Source organism: Elgaria multicarinata, chromosome 5, assembly GCF_023053635.1.
Source record: "Elgaria multicarinata webbii isolate HBS135686 ecotype San Diego chromosome 5, rElgMul1.1.pri, whole genome shotgun sequence".
In the NCBI taxonomy this organism is placed as follows: Eukaryota; Metazoa; Chordata; class Lepidosauria; order Squamata; family Anguidae; genus Elgaria; species Elgaria multicarinata.
The window spans coordinates 127,541,296-127,562,570 of NC_086175.1; the positions used below are offsets into that span (position 1 = coordinate 127,541,296).

The window sequence follows — 21,275 nt, forward strand, 5'->3', positions numbered from 1 at the left end:
TATATATATATATATATATATATATATATATATATAAGTTTCTAGACCAGTGGTTCCCAAAGTGGGCGGTACTGCCCCCTTGGGGGTGGTGGGATTGCATAGGGGGGCGCTAAGAGGGAAAGGGGCAGCAGGGGAGCGCTCGAGGTGGTCTTTTCCAAGAAGTGCCTCTCCAGGAGGTCTTAAAACCCAGGGGCATTTTTATGAGAGAAGGTAGTTTGGTCCCAAGACATATAGGGGAAGAATCCACACATGTATTAATACCATTTAAGAAGAGTCCTTTTAATGGTGAATTGAAATGTTTCAAAAGCACCAAAACGCTAATGAAGAGACCTGCTTGGTGTGCCCTGCCACTCCGGCTGCAAAACAGAGGCGTTCACTCTCTTTTTCCTCCCTCCCTTGGCAAGCCTGCGGCGGGTGCTTCGGATTTTGAATAAATATTCAATTAATTGTTACTGTTTTGAATTTTACTGTGATTATCTTCCTTAGTGGGTCATTGAAAACCGCTGTTCTGAATAATGAGTTTTATAATGTAGGGTAGGGGGCACTGGGCCTGAGTTTGTGGAACCAAGGGGGCGGTTACCTGAAAAAGTTTGGGAACCACTGTTCTAGACCTTATGACTACAAAGCAATGCCTACTCAATTCTCAAAAGCTGGGGATCTGGGGCAGAAGATTTCCCATAATTGGGGTGGGGGCATCAGCCCTTAATATGCCCTTCTTTACAACTCGATCATCCTGTAAAAGCGTATTCAGCACTCATTGCCTCATCGTCGACAGCCTCAGGCAGCTGACTGTCGATCCTGGATTTATGCAGAGCAGCTACTTGGTATAAGGCCCTCTACTTTCATTACACACTACTGTCTGGATGTTTTGTACCAGGACAAACTGCCATTTTGGGCATGCCGTTCTGTCATCCATCTTGAGATGGCACCTTGATCTGCACCTACCCTCCACCAGGGAGTGAGCTTGTTAATCGCCCATATGTGTGATGCACAGAGACCACGAGAAGAAATGCAGGTTGCTTACCTGTAACCATAGTTCTTCGAGTGGTCATCTGTGCATTCACACAACCCACCCACCATCCCCGCTTTGGTGTCGAACTCAATGTGCCATCGATACTGAGTGGTTTCTCTCCTGGTTAAGAGGCCAACAATTCGGTCTCAAGGAACTGAGGAGAAGGGCAGGAACCCCATCAGGGGATGGTGGGGGAGGGGTTCCCGCCAAAAACGTTTGCCTCAGCTATAGAAGTTTCCGAAAAGCCAGAATCAATGAGTTTCCCAGCAGCGAGGAACAGGGTGCCCCACATGGTCCTCTTCCTCCTCTACAGTTTATCATTTCCATTATATAGTGCTGCTTGCTGCAGTGTAAAACATTTTGGGGTGATGTGGTCTTGCCTGGGCAATTAGGACCCGTTAGCTTTAAGAAAGAGCGGCTCCTGGCAGAAATGAAAAGTAATTGAATGGTTTTGCTGATATCGATCCACACAGCTGCCTGCATGTTGGTACTCTCCTTGGGGGGGGCATGGCTGTGGGGACTTTCACGAGAAGAGCTGCACATCCAAATTTACCACAACATCATTGATTAACTGAATACAGTATTGCTGAATGTGAATATACTGACAGAGCCAGGACCCCCAGGGGTTGCAGTGCCAAGCCGGTCTTGCCTGGTTCACTTCATAAGAACATAAGAAGAGGCATGCTGAATTAGACCAAGGATCCACCTAGTCCAGAATCCTGTTAATACAGTGGCCAGTTACTGCCCATGGGAGACCCACAAGCAGGAATGACTGCAACAGAGCCCTCCTGCCCATGTTCCTCACCAACTGGTATACTGCCTCCGATACTGGATGTAGCACACAGCTGTCAAGACTAGTAGCCCATTGATAGCCATCTTCTCCAGGAATGTATCCACCCCACCCCCATTTTAAAGCCATCCAAATTGGCGGTCATCACTCCATCTTGTAGGAGTGAAATCCATATCTTAACTGTGCCCTGTGTGAAGACGTCCTTCCTTTTATCTGTCCTGAACCTCCCACCATTGTTGAGTGAAGATTTCAATGATGTATTGACAGTGTAATATCTGATATTTCACCTTGTTCAATTCAGTGGATTTCCCCCCCCCCCCTTGTTTGTCTGCTCTTTCTAGAATGAGGGAGTTCAGCAAGACCAGTATTGAGACCCATTATTGGGCAAAAGTCGGGATACAAATAAATATAATAATAATACTTGAGCCCATTATTCCGTGTCCTGCACTCTGGGAGGATCTCTTCTCGATCCTCCCAGAGTGCAGGACACAGAATAACGGGCTCAAGTTAAAGGAAGCCAGATTCCAGCTGGACATCAGGAAAAAAATTCCTGACTGTTAGAGCAGTACGACACTGGAATCAGTTACCTAGGGAGGTTGTGGGCTCTCCCATACTAGAGGCCTTCTAGAGGCAGCTGGACAACCACCTGTCAGGGATGCTTTAGGGTGGATTCCTGCATTGAGCAGGGGGTTGGACTCAATGGCCTTGTAGGCCCCTTCCAACTCTGCTATTCTATGATTCTATGATTCTAAGAATAATAATAATACGACATCCAAGGGTCAGGACATCTTGTTGCTGTACTAAAGCACAGATGAAGTCTTTATCTTTTGCAACAAATTTAGCAGTTGGACCCATACTTTCACTGGGGGTGGGGGGCATGCAGTGATGGCAACCAAAAGGTGCTCTGTTGGTTCTTGAAGCAGCGAAACCATATTGGGGGGGGGGGGGGCATTACTTCCATCGATACCCAGTAACCCCCACTTCTGAAACTGGTTAATAATTCCACTCTCCTCCCTGACATTTCCCCCCAATCATATTCCCCCACCCCAATTTCAACCCCTCTAACCCCAATTTTGAGTCATTTTTGACCTGGAAATTCTTTATTAACATCCTTTGGCTCTGCAATACATTTTGTGAAGGTTTCTTGCAGCTGTGCTGTGTGCCTCTTTAGCACCTTGTGGTATTTAGAAGACTCTTATATTTCTCAAAGAGGAATGAATCAAGGCTAATCTTTCACACGACTCCCCCCTTCTTTCTATTCTTTTTTTATAATGCCTTGTTGAGGAATGTGCTCAATGACTGAACAAGCCGGAGCAACTGAGCTTTACAGACTCTATTGCTCAGGTCAAGGTTTGAAAGGGGATTAATTACTAGCAATTTTCAGGAACTTGGAGCATCAGCAAGGGGTGCTGACCCTTTTGTTTGTAAGGTTGCTCCCATGGGGCAGAACTGGGGTAGCCTTCACAATGCTTCGCACAATGTTCTAGATAGATCTTGCGAAGGAGAAATGATTCATTGCAAAAAGCTGGTAGCTTGCTCCCTCCCTTCCGCACTGCTACGTTGGACCACTAATTTATACCTACCAAAGAAACATAATGCTGTAATTAAAAATGAAAGTGGGGACGAAAGGGTAATAGAAGAGAATGCTGTGAAGGTGTGTAGAGGAAGGCAGAATGAAACTACATGCTGTATTTTGCAAATACGTTCTGCAGCAGCGAAACATATTTTTTTTGGGGGGGCGTGTTCTTTTTACGAAAGTTTCCCCCCCACATCCATTTACTTGTGTATTTGATTAAAACATGTGCACTCTGCTTTTTCTAAGCAAGTCCAAGGCTAGGGTGACCATATGAAATGGAGGACAGGGCTCTTGTATCTTTAACAGTTGTATTCCAAAGGGAATTTCAGCAGGTGTCATTTGTATATATGGAGAACCTGGTGACATTCCCTCTTCATCACAACAGTTCAAGCTGCAGGAGTATAACTAGAGTGACCAGGTATGAAAGAGGGCAGGGCTCCTGCAGCTTTAACTGCTGTGATGAAGAGGATATTTCACCAGGTGCTGCATGCATACAAATGGCACCAGCTGAAATTCCCTTTTCTGTTCAACTGTTAAAATTACATGAGCTCTGTCCTCCTTTTCATATGGTCACCCTATCCAAGGCAGCCAAGAAAATGAAAACTATGTTAGGAAACTGTATTAGATCATCAAATGGAATAGTTATAGCAGGCCAAACTAGCAGCCGTTTGAGTTGGTACTTAGCTTCACTCAAACATCTACCAGTCCTAGGGTGACCATATGAAAAGGAGGACAGGGCTCCTGTACCTTTATCAGTTGTATTGAAAGGGGAGTTTCAGCAGGTGTCATTGGTATGCATGCAGCACTTGGTAAAAAGCCCACTTCATCACAACAGTTAAAGCTGCAGGAGCCCTGCCCTCTTTTGTATCTGGTCACTCTAATATAGCTCCTGCAGCTTTAACTGTTGTGATGAAGAGGGAATTTCACCAGGTACTGCATGCATACCAAAGACACCTGCTGAAATTCCCCGTTCAATACAACTGATAAAGGTAGAGGATCCCTGTCCTCCTTTCCATATGGTCACCCTAACCAGTCCAAACTAGTTAAATGCCATTCTTAAAACTTCCAGCTATATAACAGTGTAGTCCAAATCTTTAGGGGAAAGGAAGGGGGGGAAATGAAAATTGTAGCTATCTTTTCCAAGCAGAGATCTGAGGAATAGGCTTTTGAGGACCTACAGGAAGATTAGAGGAGACCTGAGTCCAAAATGTATGACTCAGCAAAGTCCAAATAGGAAAATTAAACCAGGTAGGAAGTGATGGAAATGTTTTAAAATGAAAAAGGTAGTGAAACCTGAGCCTCACCAGAATAAAAATAAATTAGTGGGGGGAAATTAAATTCTAATCAGGAGCCAAACATCTAGACCGAGAAAGCCAGCTCAGAACTATAGCTAGCTGCAGCCTTAAAAATGGAGGAAGGGACATGGTCAAAGTATGAAATTCCATGTTCTCTCAAAAAGGAGGCAAATATACAAACTATGGCGGCAAGAGCCAGTGTGGTGTAGTGGCTAAAGTGTTGGACTGGGAGTCGGGAGATCCGGGTTCTAGTCCCCACTCTGCCATGGAAACCCACTGGGTGACTTTGGGCCAATCACAGACTCTCAGCCCAACCTACCTCACAGGACTGTTGTTGTGAGGATAACATGGAGACGAGGAGGATTATCTACGCTGCCTTGGGTTCCTTGGAGGAAAAAAGGCGGGATATAAATGAAATAAATAAATAAATAAACCCTCCAAACTAGCAAAAATTGGTTAGCAAAAGAAAACAAACAACAGAGCTATGGGGGGAAAAACAGCAAGGGCATGTCTACACCATGAACGAAGGGCATGTCTACACCAGCCCTATATCCCGGGATGGTTCCTGTTAGGGGTGTGCATGGACCCCCCACTCCGCTTCACTTTAAGATCCGCCATTTTCGGATCGGCCCGCTCCGCCCCGCCCCCACTCCGCCTGTGCCCACTCCGCTCCACTCGACGGCGGCAGAACCCGGTAAGGAGGAGGGGGGCCTTACCTGCCTCCGTCCGTGGTCCGTCACCATCTTCAATTGAGCCCGTGGTTCCACCAGGAAGTCTGGGCCGCAAGTGCGGCCCAGACTTCCTGCTGGAACCACGGGCTCAATTGGAGACGCTGACGGACCACGGACGGAGGCAGGTAAGGGAGAGGAGGGCGGGGGGCATTACCGGGCCCTGCTGCCGTCGCCGCATGGGCGACAGCGACAGCGGCAGGGCCCAGTAAACCCCACTTACCTTTCCGGCGGAGCTCCGGATCGAGGCGAAGGATCCGCCTTCACCTCGATCCTCTTCGCCACGCTCCGCCGGCCCCCCAATCCTCTTCGCCTCCGCCTTAAGGGCAGGCGAAGCCCCCCGCTCCGCTACTGCTTCTCCGGTCCGATTAGAAGCGAAGCACATCCCTAGTTCCTGTGCATCCAAATGCCACACAGGGAAGCAGGCAGGGATGATCCCTCCATTTTCCTGGGATAAACCTTAGGCGTAGAAAGGGCCAAAGTCCTTCTCCTATGGTGCAGTCTCTTTTTGATTCACTGATTCCCCTAAACTTTTCTGCCTTCTGCCTTCCCTTCTTTCCAGTTGCCAACCAGAAATTTGGTTCTGGATTGGTGAAACACATATTGGGTGGGCAGAAACCTACAAAATCAGTCTTTTTTCCATAGTTGTTACCCTGGACCTTATCAGGGTACACGGGAATGCCCTGGACCCAGGTTGCTGCTAGCTGCAGAGAGTAACAAACATTGTAACTTTTCATATTGGTCAGTTGTTCCATGGCTTACCCAATATGTCGACATATTGTCTCTATCTGACTCCAGGCAACAAGCATTTCCTGACCTCCAGGAAAGACAGACCTGCTTGTGAACCAACATTGTACTTCTATTCCATTCCATGTTCCCTTATAAGCCCTCTGTCCCCAACACTTGAAACCAAAAAGAACTTGAGTAATGGGGATGGAAGAAGCTCGACAGTCACCCAACAATAGGGTGACCGTATGAAAAGGAGGACAGGTCTCCTGTATCTTTAACAGCTGTGTAAAAAAGGGAATTTCAGCAGGTGTTATTTGCATAGGCAGCACCCAGGGAAACTCCCTCTTTATTCCAGCAGTTAAAGCTGAACGAGCCCTGCCCTCTTAACCAGATACAAAAGAGGCAGGGCTCCTGCAGCTTTAAGTGTTGTGATGAAGAGGGAATTTCACCATGTATACAAATGTCACCTGCTGAAATTCCCTTTTCTATACAACTGCTAAAGATACAGGAGCCCGGTCCTCCTTTCCATATGGTCACCCTACCCAACAATGCCGAATCCCCCACCCCCGGTGTGTACTCTGGCTGAACTCCTTTACTATATCCATGTAGGAAACGCTGGTCCCCCGTGGAATTCAACACTGTCACTTAAAAGAGCATTTATAACGAAAGCCATTAGGCAGACAGTTGCGAATGTATTTATTTCTCTTTAGGATGCTTTTGAAAATAGAGTGAAGAGAAGCTGGAATCCCTCTACAATTTATCTTAGTAAAAGCATGAGATGTTTTGCAACGCCAAACTCAACTTGGGTGATTGAAGCAATGCACTTTAAAGGTTCCTTCTGCCAAAAACAGTACAACTCCTTAGCAAATGGGGAGTGAATCAATATGTGGCACTTAAAATTCTGTGGGCAGATTCTGCTCTTCTTTGCTTTCAAGACCAAGTGTTTCCCCAAAGCTTTGGTTTAAACATCCAGGTGCTTTATGTGTTAGGTTTTTAAGGTTTCATCTACACCAAGCAGGATATTGCAGTATGTATGTGGCATGCAAGTGGTATATAAAAGGCAGACGCCACACCAAGCAGGATATAGCACTATGAATCATAGAATCATAGAATAGCAGAGCTGGAAGGGGGCTACAAGGCCATTGAGTCCAACCCCCTGCTCAATGCAGGAATCCACCCTAAAGCATCCCTGACAGATGCTTGTCCAGCTGCCTCTTGAAGGCCTCTAGTAAGGGAGAGCCCACAACCTCCCTAGGTAACTGATTCCATTGTCGTACTGCTCTAACAGTCAGGAATTTTTTCCTGATGTCCAGCTGGAATCTGGCTGCCTTTAACTTGAGCCCATTATTCCGTTTCCTGCACTCCAGGAGGATCGATAAGAGATCCTGGCCCTCCTCTGTGTGACAACCTTTTAAGTATTTGAAAAGTGCTATCAACTCTCCCCTCAATCTTCTCTTCTCCAGGCTAAACATGCCCAGTTGTTTCAGGCCATAGCTAGACCTAAGGTTTATCCCTAGATTGTCCAGGGGTCAGACCTGTTCATCTAAGTGACACACAGGGGATCAGGCAGGGGTGAACCCTGGATGATCCCAGGATAAACCTTAGGTCTAGCTGTGGCCTGAGTCTCTCTTCATAGGGCTTTGTTTCCAGACCCCTGATCATCCTGGTTGCCCTCCTCTGAACACGCGCCAGCTTGTCTGTGTCCTTCTTGAAGCGTGGAGCCCAGAACTGGACACAATACTCTAGATGAGGCCTAACCAGGGCCGAATAGAGAGAAACCAGTACCTCCCGTGATTTGGAAGCTATACTTCTATTAATGCAGCCCAAAATAGCATTTGCCTTTCTTACAGCTATATCACACTGTTGGCTCATATTCAGCTTGCGATCTACAACAATTCCAAGATCCTTCTCGTTTGTAGTATTGCTGAGCCAAGTATCCCCCATCTTGTAACTGTGCATTTGGTTTCTATTTTCTAGATGTAGAACTTGACATTTATCCCTATTAAATTTCATTCTGTTGTTTTCAGCCCAGCGCTCCAGCCTATCAAGATCACTTTGAAGTTTGTTTCTGTCTTCCAGGGTATTAGCTATCCCACCCAATTTTGTGTCATCTGCAAATCTGATAAGCGTTCCCTGCACTTCCTCATATATGGTCTGTGTCAATGGGCCCCAACAGTTGTCAGTGCACTTCAATACTGCTATAAAGCAGTAGTGTGGCTCCTGCCTTTTATATACTGCTTTCATACTGAAATATCCTGCTTGGTGTAGATTAGGCCTAAGTTACAATTAAACAGTCCAACTTGCATAATGGAGGCTGATCTTTTTATAACAGATGGTGCTTCCTTTTTCTTTTTCTCAACTTTCCTCACCTTTTTTCTTCAGGGTAATTCTGGCCTGGGTTTCAGTATTGCTGGTGGAACAGATAACCCACACATCGGGGATGACCCTGGAATATTTATTACTAAGATTATACCAGGAGGAGCTGCAGCAGAGGATGGCCGACTCAGGTAATTTCTGTAACTATTTTCTAAATGTATATTTCACCTATATCAGGTCTGGCTTTGCACTTCCTGGCCCTTGTCTATACGACAGTGGGATTGCTCCTCGTTAAATATAAGCCCAATTTTTCATTGATTCAAATGTAGGTAAAGAGCGTCACGCTGTAGCAGCAACAGCAATTTATCTCCTGTATTTTTTTGCAGTGCAGTTATGCATGCGCATGTGCGCATTGTCGCATTATGGGATATACGATACTATGGAGGCGAGTGAAGTGATAAAGTTTATATGCGGAGCTCCGCAGTTTAATATAACAGCAGAAGTGGAGCGGTGGGGAAGGAACGAGGCTGTAGAGGAGGAGGGCAGTGCGTTCCTGCTTCTTTGTTTATGCGGAGCTCCGTAGGATCAGATCGTTCAACCTAAAAACCGTGAAAAAATGTGCCAGCCGATAGGTGGAGAAGCAGGAAAGCGGCCAATCACGTTCTCCTACCCTCAAAGCTCCGCCCACTTGTCAAAAGGTGGTTTAACTCCCCCAATGACATATCACCATAACGCGGAGCAAACTCGGACATGAGCGAAAAGTCGCCATAAATCGCTGATGCGAATATGCGCATTATCGCGGTTAAAATACGATGTTACTGCGAACGGACGGCTGACTCGTGTGTCCCAAAATGAGAATATGCACAGCTGCGTTGGGGTAAAGAAGCTGTATAGACAAGCCCCAGGACACGCTGCTGCAGGAAAGAGGGGAAAAGCCCCAGGGCAGCAACGAGTGCAGTCAAAGTCAGGCTGTTGGGAATTGATCTGGCAGGCTTCTCATCAATACGCAGGCAGGTACATCATGGTCCTCACCATGCAGGGAATAGGGAAGATACTCCAATCCCTTGATCATTTTAGTTGCCCTTTTCTGTATTTTTTACAGCTCTGGAATATCTCTTTCTCCCCCCCCCTTTCTTTTTTTTGAGGTGTGGTGACCAAAACTGCTGTTTTAGTCTTTCAAAGAAGAAGATGAAGTAGAATTCCTCCTGCAGGCTATACATATAACTTACAATCTAGTCTTTAGTGAATAGAGCTGGGGTATAGTGAAGAAAAATACATCTAATTCTCTTCCCGACTGTGTGTAATCTTTACTCTGCCTGCCTGGCATTTTCTTCCTTTTTTTTGCTTTTTAAAAAGAAACCGTGCAACAAAATTGATTGCCAGGGTAAAGCAAGGAAATCAATTTTCCATCATTGCCATCCTTTATAGCGGCTCACTCAATCTCTTGTAAATGAGACACCCGCTTGAGAAGAGCAGGCTGTTCGAAAGCAGCCCATTGCGTGGTGCCCCGCTCGTAGGAGACCCCGCTGTGTCAGTATGACTCAGTGGTTTGGAAAAGGACTCTACAGACGAGCGAATTGCGGTCAAGAGCAGAGCCAGCTCTGGCTGAGTTTCTAACGCACACGGTTTGGGACATCTGACTGTGATAAATCCAATATACTAATAGCAAACTCAATGTGGGACATAACGCATCCAAAATGGGACCATGCATGCACAAGACAGCAACAGCAGCAGGCTTGGAGGGACCCCTACAGTTTGCAGAAATACAGAATTTTTTAGGGTGGGGGACTCCTATGGAGGGCAATTCCCTCCCCCCAAATAGAACCATGAGCATGCTGAGATGCAGAATACTGGCTCTTTCTACACATCCCAGCATTCCGGGAGGGAGAGGGAGGCTCTCGCGATATTCTGATCGTGAAAGCTTCCCCCAGCATGCACACGGGGCATGTGACGTCCTGGGAGGAAGCAGGGACATCGTGAGTGCCTTTTTTTCTCTTCTTTTTTTTTTAAGCAGCGGGGCCGTTTGTGCAAACGCAAGGCCACGCTCCACCAAAAATCTAAGGTTGTTTTAAAAACAACAACCACAAAAACCTGAAATCGCCTACCCCCCCCCACCTCCCTGCCATCGCAGGGGTGGCGAAATTCTTGGCGCCCCCTCGCCTGATGGGCACAGAGCTGCACCACGTGGCTCTGTGCCCATTTCTGTCATGCTTACTCACAAGGAAGTGCAGTAAGTGGACAGGTGCCCACACCTCCCATGGTTTTGGGATGATCTCGAGACCGCAGGAAGAATCGGGTTTTCCCAGGGTTTCTTTATCCCTGGGAAAACCCGTGCCTGTCCCCCTCTGCCCCCGGGAGTCCCTGTATGCCATTGGGATGCACAGGGACTCAGCCGTGACCAGCCCGGACTATCAGGCTGGTGTAGAAAGTTGGAGGCTGTTGGAGGGAGGGGGATAAAATAGAAAACGGAGGGTGGAGGCATGGAATTGAGAATCCTGGAAGATGATGGCACCCTAAACAGGAACATTCCACATTGCAGCAGTTTATTGTGGGTCCCGCTTATAGAATAACTAAAGGCAAGTCATACATTGGCTTTTCTTTTTTTCACCTTTGTCTTCAGACCAGGGCTTGAAGGCACTTCGCTGAGAATGCTGTCACATGCAGTTCAAAGGTTCTCCATGTGGGGGAGCTGTACACAGACCTAGCAGTTAATGGCAGTGATTGACTGGTCAAACTGGGCCTAATGCAGAATGACTCATCAACACCACAGCAGAGGTTGAGTGGAAGACAGGAGACCAGTCATGCGGAAAACCAGTATATAGTGGCCCTGTTCAGAAGACACCTTAAACCTTGGTGGTTAAAGCTTTTTTTTTAACAAAAAAGCCGTAACCACCATGGTTTAAGGTGTTTTCTGACTAGGGCCAATGTCTACTCTCAGGGCTTACTCTAGCCTTATGGGAGCCTTTAATTTTGAATTAATTTTCTTGCAGCATATCTACATTTCTCTCTGAACACAGGAAAAAGAATGGTTATTATTAGGGTGACCATATGAAAAGGAGGACAGGACTCCTGTATCTTTAACAGTTGTATTGAAAAGGGAATTTCAGCAGGTGTCATTTGTATATATGAAGAACCTGGGGAAATTCCCTCTTCATCACAATAGTTAAAACTGCAGGTGCCCTGCCCTCTTTTAAATCTGGTCACTCTAGTATAGCTCCTGCACCTTTCTGCCTATTCACTACCAAGCCTGGTTTAAGGTTTTAGTACTAGTGTACAAAGCCCTGAAATTAGGGTGACCATGTGAAAATGAGAACAGGGCTCCTGTATCTTTAACAGTTGCATAGAAAAAGGAATTTTAGCAGGTGTTATTTGTATGCATGTCGCACCTGGTGAAATTTCTTCTTCATCACAACAGTTAAAGCTTCAGGAGCTATACTGCAGCTATACTGTGACCAGATTTAAAAGAGGGCAGGGCACCTGCAGCTTTAACTGTCCTCCTTTTCATATGGTCACCCTACTTAAATACCTGGGAGCCGGACACCTGAGAGTTCACCTTCTCCCTTACCAACCTGCCCAGTCACTGGGGTTATCACAGGGCATGGACATAGAATCATAGAATCATAGAATAGCAGAGTTGGAAGGGGCCTAAAAGGCCATCGAGTCCAGCCCCCTGCTCAATGCAGGAATCCACCCTAAAGCATCCCTGACAGATGGTTGTCCAGCTGCCTCTTGAAGGCCTCTAGTGTGGGAGAGCCCACAACCTCCCTAGGTAACTGATTCCATTGTCGTACTGCTCTAACAGTCAGGAAGTTTTTCCTGATGTCCAGCTGGAATCTGGCTTCCTTTAACATGGTGGTGCCTACGGCCATACTACCTTGAACACGCCCGATCTCGTCTGATCTCGGAAGCTAAGCAGGGTCAGGCCTGGTTAGTACCTGGATGGGAGACCGCCTGGGAATACCGGTTGCTGTAGGCTAAAATAAAATAATAAAAAAAAAAATAACATGGTGGTTTCACATGGACATATGGCCTGAATGGAGTCCACCTGGAGAAGAGCTTTCAATGTCGTGGCTAGGGATGGGTGAACTCACTGTAGCTCACCCTGCATGCGAGATTCCCACCAGCCGCACGACCCCACAAGACACATTATGCAATATTTTACAGCTGCCATTTGCGTAAATGGCCCTTTACGAAAAAGGCTGAGCTGCCATTTTTACACAAAATGGCAGCTTGGCAAGGAAGCGTGAAAAGGGTACATTTTTGAAAAAACAGGCCAACAAATTTGGAAAGATGCAAACATTTTCTGCAGAAATCCACTCATGTTCGTGTTTGGGTTTGCGAACGTGGCATGTTTAATGTTGTTCACTCAGTGCATAATTTGAGCTGTAAGCTTTTAAAGAAAGAAGCCCTTTACTCCATTAATTTTTTAAAAAAATTAAATCCTTGCTTTGCTTTGTAAATTAGAACCTGCATTAACAGAGTTTGTGTAATGGTGTGCTTTATGTTCGAAAGTTTATGAGCTCATTTAAGTTAGGCCATTTCAGATAGCTTGGCACATTATTATTATTATTATTATTATTATTATTATTTTGTTTTCTTTTGCTGATTACTGAAGAGAAATGATGCTGGCACCAACCTGACTTCGGGAATGTTTTCAAGTTCATTGGGGAAATGTTTGGGAGACATCCAATTCTCTGTGCATGAGTTTGTCATGGAAATTAATCCAGAGGCCTCATGAAGATGCTCTTGATGCATTCATTATACTGGGCTAAATGTTACTTCTTTTAATTGCAAGCTGCTCGCCATATTGATGGAGGCAGGGGCATAGTATGCCACCTTATTTATTGATTACATTTCTATACTGCCCTACACCTGAATAGTAATAGGCAATTCACAACAATTAAAACCTCAAAATACATCCCAGTGTAATACAATATAAGGCCCTTTCTACATCTGTTATCCCAGGAAAATGGAGTGATCATCCCTGCCTGCTCCTGGGCAGGGCTGGCGCCGCCATAGAGGCCAGTCAGGTGGCCGCCTAGAGTGCCAAGGTAAGGAGGGTGCCGAACGCCACACCTGGAAGTTACCCTCCCACTCCCAGAGCTGCTCTGGCCGAACGAGGGCAGCTTCCGGGCGTGCCATTCCGAAGCCGCCCTTCCGCTCCCCACCCCAGCATCCCTGGCTTGGTTTCAGCTGGGCACCTGCCGGGACAGGACGCTGGGGTGGTGTTGGTGGGTGGGCGGACAGCTCCACATTCTGACTTCCAGCGTGCGCCGGACATCAAAACGTGGAGCCATCCGAATGCCCCCTCCCCCAGCGTCCTGGCTTTGCTTTGGCTGGGCCCAGCCAAAGCCAAGCCAGGATGCTGGGGTGGTGGTGAATGGACGGCTCCATGTTCGCCCACCCCCCAGCCTCCCGGCTTGACTTCAGCTGGGCCCACCCAGCCAAAGCTAAGCTTGGATGCTGTGGGGGGGAAAACAAATGGCTCCATGTTTGCCCCCCCCAGCTAAAGCCAAGCTGGGATGCTGGTGGGGAGGGGAGCAAACAGACAGCTCCACATTCTGGCGTCCAGGCACGCTGGACATCAGAACGTGGAGCCACCCACCCACCTGCCCCACTGCAGTGTCCCACCCAGCCGAAGCCAAGCCGGGACGACTTCAGGCGAGGGAAAGGTAATGCGGCCTCCATCCCCACCTGTCTCCGCCTACCTGGGGTGGGGGGTATGCTGGGGGGTGGGGGTGTGTGAAAGCAGCTCACCTTGCCTAGGGCGCAAAAAAGCCTGGCACTGGCCCTGCTCCCGGGATCCCCTGTGCGGCATTTGGATGCACAGGAACAATCCCGGAATGATCCCGGGATATAGGGCTGGTGTAGACATGCCCTAAAAGTTTAAAAGTTTAAAACCACAGTATAAAATAAAAACAAAAACCGAAATAAAACCTAGTAGCAGTGCAAAGATCTTCCCTCCCTGTCCTTCTTCTAGTCACTAAAATTAGCTTTTATTTCTGCTTTCATTTTTGTTTGACTAGACACTTCCAGGGTTTTTTTAATCTATTTGAATGTAAGGCTTGTTTATACACTCATGTTTCAGAGATAACCCCCTGTCTATCATAGATAATGATGGTCATTATCTATGATAGACAGAGACTCTCCTTTTTGCCCTGTAATGGGTAGAGGGTTTTTTGGTGTTCCAGTTAAACATCTAAGCTTACCCACTGCAGTGCATGGTATCAATTCTTCACCCAAATTCTTAAACATAGGCATGTGTAAGGGGTGTGCCGGGTGTGTCCAGGCACACCCTAATATCTCAAGCAAGAAGCGCCAAATTGAGGGGGCCATTGAGTAGGGATCTAGAGGGGGATCCAGACACAGTGGGAATGGTCCTCCAGCTGCCTTCTGGTGGTTCTGCTGCCACACCGAAGAACCATTGCCTCCAGGAGAGCACTGTCAATCCCAGCAGCAGGAGTGAAAAGGGATCACTCCGCTGGGAGCTGTGCTTCAAAGAGGCCAGGCGGAGGGCCCCCAAAGGCTAATACCACCTCATAAGTCCATCCTCCAGCCAATATCACCACAAAGCTCCACCGATGCTGGAACTTGAAGAGTGTCCTCTCATTCCCCACAACCACTACCTAAAACGGCCCTCCTGTAGTCTGGCAAGCCAAACCCAGAGTAGGGCATCAAGTGTTTAAGTGGCTACAGTGTTTAATAAATGAATGAATAAAATAATGTCCTTTATGACTGAGCATTCAATAAATGTTCACCTTAAAAAAAATCAAAATTTCTTGGGTGCACACCCCACTGAAATGTCCTGCACATGCCTATGTCCTCAAACCAAAATCAGGACAAGTGTATGACTAGAGTGGTTACTCATATACCCAGAGGGGAATGATTGTGGGACTTCAGGAGATTCTGAGATCTCTAGAGAGGAGGCATAGCTTAGGGATGTATGAGAAATTCAGTTCAGTTCTGATCAGGATTTACCCAGTTCGGACCTTCTGGATCGAACCTGCACTCGGTTGCAATCTGTGGGTAGAAGTCCATATATTTCCAAACTTGCACTGTGATTCACACATCCAAAACATGGTGTTTGACAGCATCGTCCATTTGAAAAATGCCTGTGAAAAATGCATGCTTTTGAAAAATATATATGCTTAAATACAACTTAATCAATGGGAGAAGAATGTGTTCCTTTCGAAAAATGAGTGCAACTGATCTGTACCTTTTGGAAACGTGCACAAAAACACGCACAGATTATCATGCGAAAAGAAAAGCTCACAATACAGATACGGTCGTGAGTCGGAAGGAGCTTTGAGACGGAATTCGGAAAACTTTGGCGAGCACAGGCTTTGCTGATTTGCACGTCCGTAGCGGTAGGATGCCGGCTTTGCAGGCGGAATGTCCCCAGTTCCATCCCTGGCATGTTCAGGTAGGGCAAGAAATCCTGGAGAGCTGTTGCCAGTCAGTGTGGGCCATATTAAGCTACATAGACCAGTAATGTGATTTAGTATGAAGCACTAGGAGCTCTGATGTTATGTTCCTGACAGCTGACTCTGTCTGGTGAGCCACTGAACTGCAGCTTGTCAGTGCAGTACCTTTGCCCACCTAGGTGGGCAATTGGATCCATCTGAGCAGGAAGAAGTATAAAGGGGGGGTCCTTTTCTAGTTGAGATACACAAGCAACAAGGTCTTCTTGAGGTCTACTGCGTTCATAGAATCATAGAACAGCAGAGTTGGAAGGGGCCTACAAGGCCATCGAGTCCAACCCCCTGCTCAATGCAGGAATCCACCCTAACACATCCCTGACAGATGGTTGTCCAGCTGCCTTTTGAATGCTTCTAGTGTGGGAGAGCCCACAACCCCCCTAGGTAACTGATTCCATTGTCTTACTGCTCTAACAGTCAGGAAGTTTTTCCTGATGTCCAGCTGGAATCTGGCTTCCTTTAACTTCAGCCCGTTATTCCGTGCCCTGCACTCTGGGAGGATCGAGAAGAGATCCTGGCCCTCCTCTGTGTGACAACCTTTTAAGTATATGAAGAGTGCTTGGGTCCTTCCTTATTCTTCAGTCCTGATTGCTGGCTTTTGTCTCAAACCGCTTCCTAGTCTTTCCTCTGGAAGCCTGCTCTGATATCTGTCATTTTTCATTGGTACTGATTTGCTCTTTCTTCCCAACTTCTGGCTTTCTTCTCAATACTGTCTTCTGGTTTTGGTCCTTTGTTTCTGACGTACTCGTCTCTTACCGTCCCTGGTTCACCTCAGACTACTGCCCCCAATCCAAGCCTAAGAGGAAGCGAGAGAAGGGAAAAGGCTGTCAGAATCATGGGAGGAGTAGCAGGGTAAAGATCAGACTTTGTTTCTTTCCTGATTCAGGTTGAGACATAGGGCATGTCTAGACCTCCCGGTGTTCCAGGAGGGAGGATCTCACGGTATTCTGCTTGTGAGATCTTCCCCCTCAGTCTACACATCCCGGGAGGAAGGAGGATGTCACGCCCGCCATTTTTTTTTAAAAAAAAAAGAACTTTTGCGCTCCAGCAAAAAAAGTAAGTGGGAAAAGAAAAACACCTGACCCTGCTCCCCTCTCTACCCCCAATGGGCACGGAATGCTTGAAGAGCCCTGTGCCCGGTTCCTGGCTCCTCACGTTTACTCATGAGGCGCTGGTACAAAACCAGGACAGCCGCCCACACCTCCCGTGCTCTTAGGACGATCCCAAGACTGTGGTTAGTCGGGATTAAAACCGTCTCAGTTGTCCTGGGGAAAGGGAGGGATCATCTCTCCCTGCCTCCAGGATCCCCTGTGCGTCATGTGGATGCACAGGGATGATCCCGGGATGATCCCAGGGATATCGCCCTGTCTAGACATGCCCCTAGTCTAATGAGATTTGGCTTGACTCACAAGAACATTAAAGGCCACAGTGCATCAGACCGTGGGTAAAATCCAACACAGGCCCTACTTACAGCAGACCCATCAAAATGCATGTGTCTTAAGTTTGTGATGACTAATTTAAGTCCCATTGACTTCAATGGGTCTACTCTAAGTGGACCATACGTTGGATTTTACCACAAAGGTCCATCTGCGCCACCGCTGATTTGATTCCAGCACCAAGTGAAAACATGGCTTTTTAACAGAGCTTTTAATGGTTAAATTCACTAAGACGTTTTCACTGTTTAAATAGTTTTACTGCTTTTAAATTATATATTGTTTTAACTTGGTTTATAGTTTAATTTGTTTTTAGCTGTGTATATTTACTGATTTATATATGCTTTTATCTGTACGCCGCCCTGCGATCTTGGTGATATAGGGCGGGATATAAATGTTTTAAATAAATAAATAATCCAGCATTCTGTTCACACTGGCTGCCTATGGGAAACCATGAGTGCAAGAGCACCCTACTGCTCATGTTTAATTCGGATTAAGTTGAGCTTTTCCCTGATATTTGCCTGGGTGGGGGATAGCTCAGTTTACTCTAAGTCAATCACATTGAGCCAGGGGGAGCTCACCCGTCATTAGTTCCGAAATATTGATTGATGGATGAAGTTGCAACAGAAGCTGTACAAGTTAAAACCAATGAAATTTAATAGGGATAAATGCCAAGTTCTACATTTAGGGAATAGAAACCAAATGCACAGTTACAAGATGGGGGATACTTGGCGCAGCAATACTACAAACGAGAAGGATCTTGGAATTGTTGTAGATCACAAGCTGACTATGAGCCAACAGTGTGATGTGGCTGCAAAAAAGGCCAATGCTATTTTGGGCTGCATTAATAGAAGTATAGCTTCCAAATCACGTGAGGTACTGGTTCCTCTCTATTCAGCCCTGGTTAGGCCTCATCTAGAGTATTGCGTCCAGTTCTGGGCTCCACAATTCAAGAAGGACGCAGACAAGCTGGAGCGTGTTCAGAGGAGGGCAACCAGGATGATCAGGGGTCTGGAAACAAAGCCCTATGAAGAGAGACTGAAAGAACTGGGCATGTTTAGCCTGGAGAAGAGAAGACTGAGGGGAGACATGATAGCACTCTTCAAATACTTAAAAGGTTGTCACACAGAGGAGGGCCAGGATCTCTTCTCGGTCCTCCCAGAGTGCAGGACACGGAATAAAGGGCTCAAGTTAAAGGAAGCCAGATTCCAGGTGAACATCAGGAAAAATGGAATCAGTTACCTAGGGAGGTTGTGGGCTCTCCCACACTAGAGGCCTTCAAGAGGCAGCTGGACAACCATCTGTCAGGGATGCTTTAGGGTAGATTCCTGCATTGAGCAGGGGGTTGGACTCGATGGCCTTGTAGGCCGCTTCCAACTCTGCTATTCTATGATTTTATGAAATCAAGTCCTAGTCAGTGACTTTCATTCTACTAAACAGTTAACAATTCACGTTGATTACTAACCTTCTCCCGGGAAATTAAACAGAGAGGTTGAAAATGCTGCAAAAGCCAAAATGAGTATTGTGAGGCTTAACTGAGATGATGTCTCATCAGCAGCTCTGTGCTCTGGTATACCAATTATGAGGATTAAATAGCCCTGTAATCATTGGGGGGGGGGGGATTGGAAATATTTTAAGGTCTTTAGAGATTGTAGAATTAGTCAGTGAAGGAAATGGCACACACCTAGTCCCGTCCCCTTCACAGGCCATTTAGCATCATTTGAGGGGCCTGTTGTCAATCCCATACATACTGTTTCACGAGTCCTGAAAGCAAGAAAGAAGCACTTTGATTCTGAAAGTATATTTTCAGCATTGTTGAAAAAGCTCACACTGGGGGGTTTCTACCATGCCCCCTCCCCAAAAGGGCAATATGGTGTATGTGAGTGCATGAGGGCATGCACGTACACATGGACACATAACCTTGCATCTGTGAACTACACATTTCTTCACATATATGTGAGGTCTGCAAATCCTACCAGTCACACTGGGAGCACTGTCCCTGGGAACAAATGATGCTACCTTTCTATCCAATTGTGACACTGGATGGAGCCAATTTATTGGAATGGAGTGGAAATCCATCCATCTCGTGATATACGTGGCCACTGAGGATTACACTTGCTCACTGGAGTCCCCTTCAGAAGATGCATAATGATGCTTCGCCCCTCCCTCCTTTCCTATGTGCAAGGAGGTGTGGGACTGGTAGTTCTTGAGAGAGCACATTGCATAGGGGAGCGCAAATATCTCTGACTCACAAGATGAGGACAGATAAAAGAAAGGACTTCTTCACACAGGTCATAATTAAACTATGGAATTCACTACCACAAGATTTAGTAATGGGGACCCATTTGGATGGCTTTAAAAGGGGGTTGGATAAATTCCTGGAGGAGAAGGCTATCAATGGCTACTAGTCGAGATAGCTATGTGCTACCTCCAGTATCCGAGACAATAAGCCTATATATGCCAGTTGCTGGGGAAGATGGGTGGGAGGGTGTTGTTGAGCTCCTGTCGTGTTTGTGGATTCCTGGTTGACAGCTAGTTGGCCACTGTGTGAACAGAGTGCTGGACTATATGGACCCTTGGTCTGATGCATGGACTCCAAATAAGTTCAGTTGGTTTCCAGGGACTGTGGCTTCAAGAAATCCATTAAAAAATGCATCAGAGTGGATTTCCCACACATCTGTAGCAGAACCCCACTGAACACCAGTTGCTGGAGAACAACTATGGAAGAAGTGTCCTATCTTCCTGTCCTGCTTGTCATGGACTCAACATGGACATCTTGTTGACTGCCATAGGGAACAGAAGCTGGACTAGATAGGCCTTTGGTCTGATCCATGAAGTCTGCTCTTAAATTCTTAGATCTTTCCTAGCTTTTGCTATCTGGCATCATTTTTTTTATAAATCTGGAGATCTAAGGGACTGAACCCGGGACCTTCTCCATGTAGAGCGCAAGCCCTGAGCTACAGCACGTCCCCTTGCAAGTCTGCAATGCTGCAGTTTGACCCGTGACCTCTTGTCCTCCACCATTGGCAAACAAATGTTCTCCATCTTCCCACCATAAACTCTCTCAATAGTTTCATATTATCCTTCAATATTTATTTATCTGTAACATTTCTTGACCACATTTCAGGGCAGAAGCCCTCCCAAGGCGGCATACAATAGGGTGACCATATGAAAAAGAGGACAGGGCTCCTGTATCTTTAACAATTGTATTGAAAGGGAAATTTCAGCAGGTGTCATTTGTATATATGGAGAGCCTGGTGAAATGCCCTCTTCATCACAACAGTTAAAGCTGCAGGAGCTATACTAGAGTGACCAGATTTAAAAGAGGGCAGGGCACCTGCAGATTTAACTGTTGTGATGAAGAGGAAAATTCATCAGGTTCTCCATATATACAAGTGACACCTGCTGAAATTCCCTTTTCTATGCAACTGTTAAAGATACAGGAGCCCTGTCCTCCTTTTCATATGGCCACCCTAGCATACAGGAATTGTTTGTTGTTTATTCGTTCAGTCGCTTCCGACTCTTCGTGACTTCATGGACCAGCCCACGCCAGAGCTTTCTGTCGGCTGTCGCCACCCCTAGCTCCCACAAGGTTAAGTCTGTCACCTCCAGAATATCATCCATCCATCTTGCCCTTGGTCGGCCCCTCTTCCTTTTGCCTTCCACTTTCCCTAGCATCAGCCTCTTCTCCAGGGTATCCTGTCTTCTCATTATGTGGCCAAAGTACTTCAGTTTTGCCTTTACTATCATTCCCTCAAGTGAGCAGTCTGGCTTTATTTCCTGGAGTATGGACTGGTTTGATCTTCTTGCAGTCCAAGGCACTCTCAGAATTTTCCTCCAACACCACAGTTCAAAAGCATCTATCTTCCTTCGCTCAGCTTTCCTTATGGTCCAGCTCTCGCAGCCATAGGTTACTAC

General features: G+C 46.6%; 1 protein-coding gene and 1 non-coding gene across 9 annotated transcripts in view; both read left to right on the top strand.

Moving 5' to 3' along the window:
- The window catches only part of DLG2 (discs large MAGUK scaffold protein 2), a 1,258,440-nt gene that overhangs the window by 904,236 nt on the left and 332,929 nt on the right, over positions 1-21,275 (top strand). For all 8 annotated transcript variants that reach the window (XM_063127200.1, XM_063127202.1, XM_063127201.1 and 5 more), the window contains one exon: positions 8,513-8,637. In XM_063127200.1, coding sequence (XP_062983270.1) covers positions 8,513-8,637 — 125 coding nt within the window. The remainder of the gene's footprint in view (positions 1-8,512; positions 8,638-21,275) is intronic.
- LOC134399827 (5S ribosomal RNA) lies at positions 12,304-12,422 on the top strand. Its single transcript, XR_010025530.1, has one exon. It is a non-coding gene; the product is annotated as a 5S ribosomal RNA (ribosomal RNA).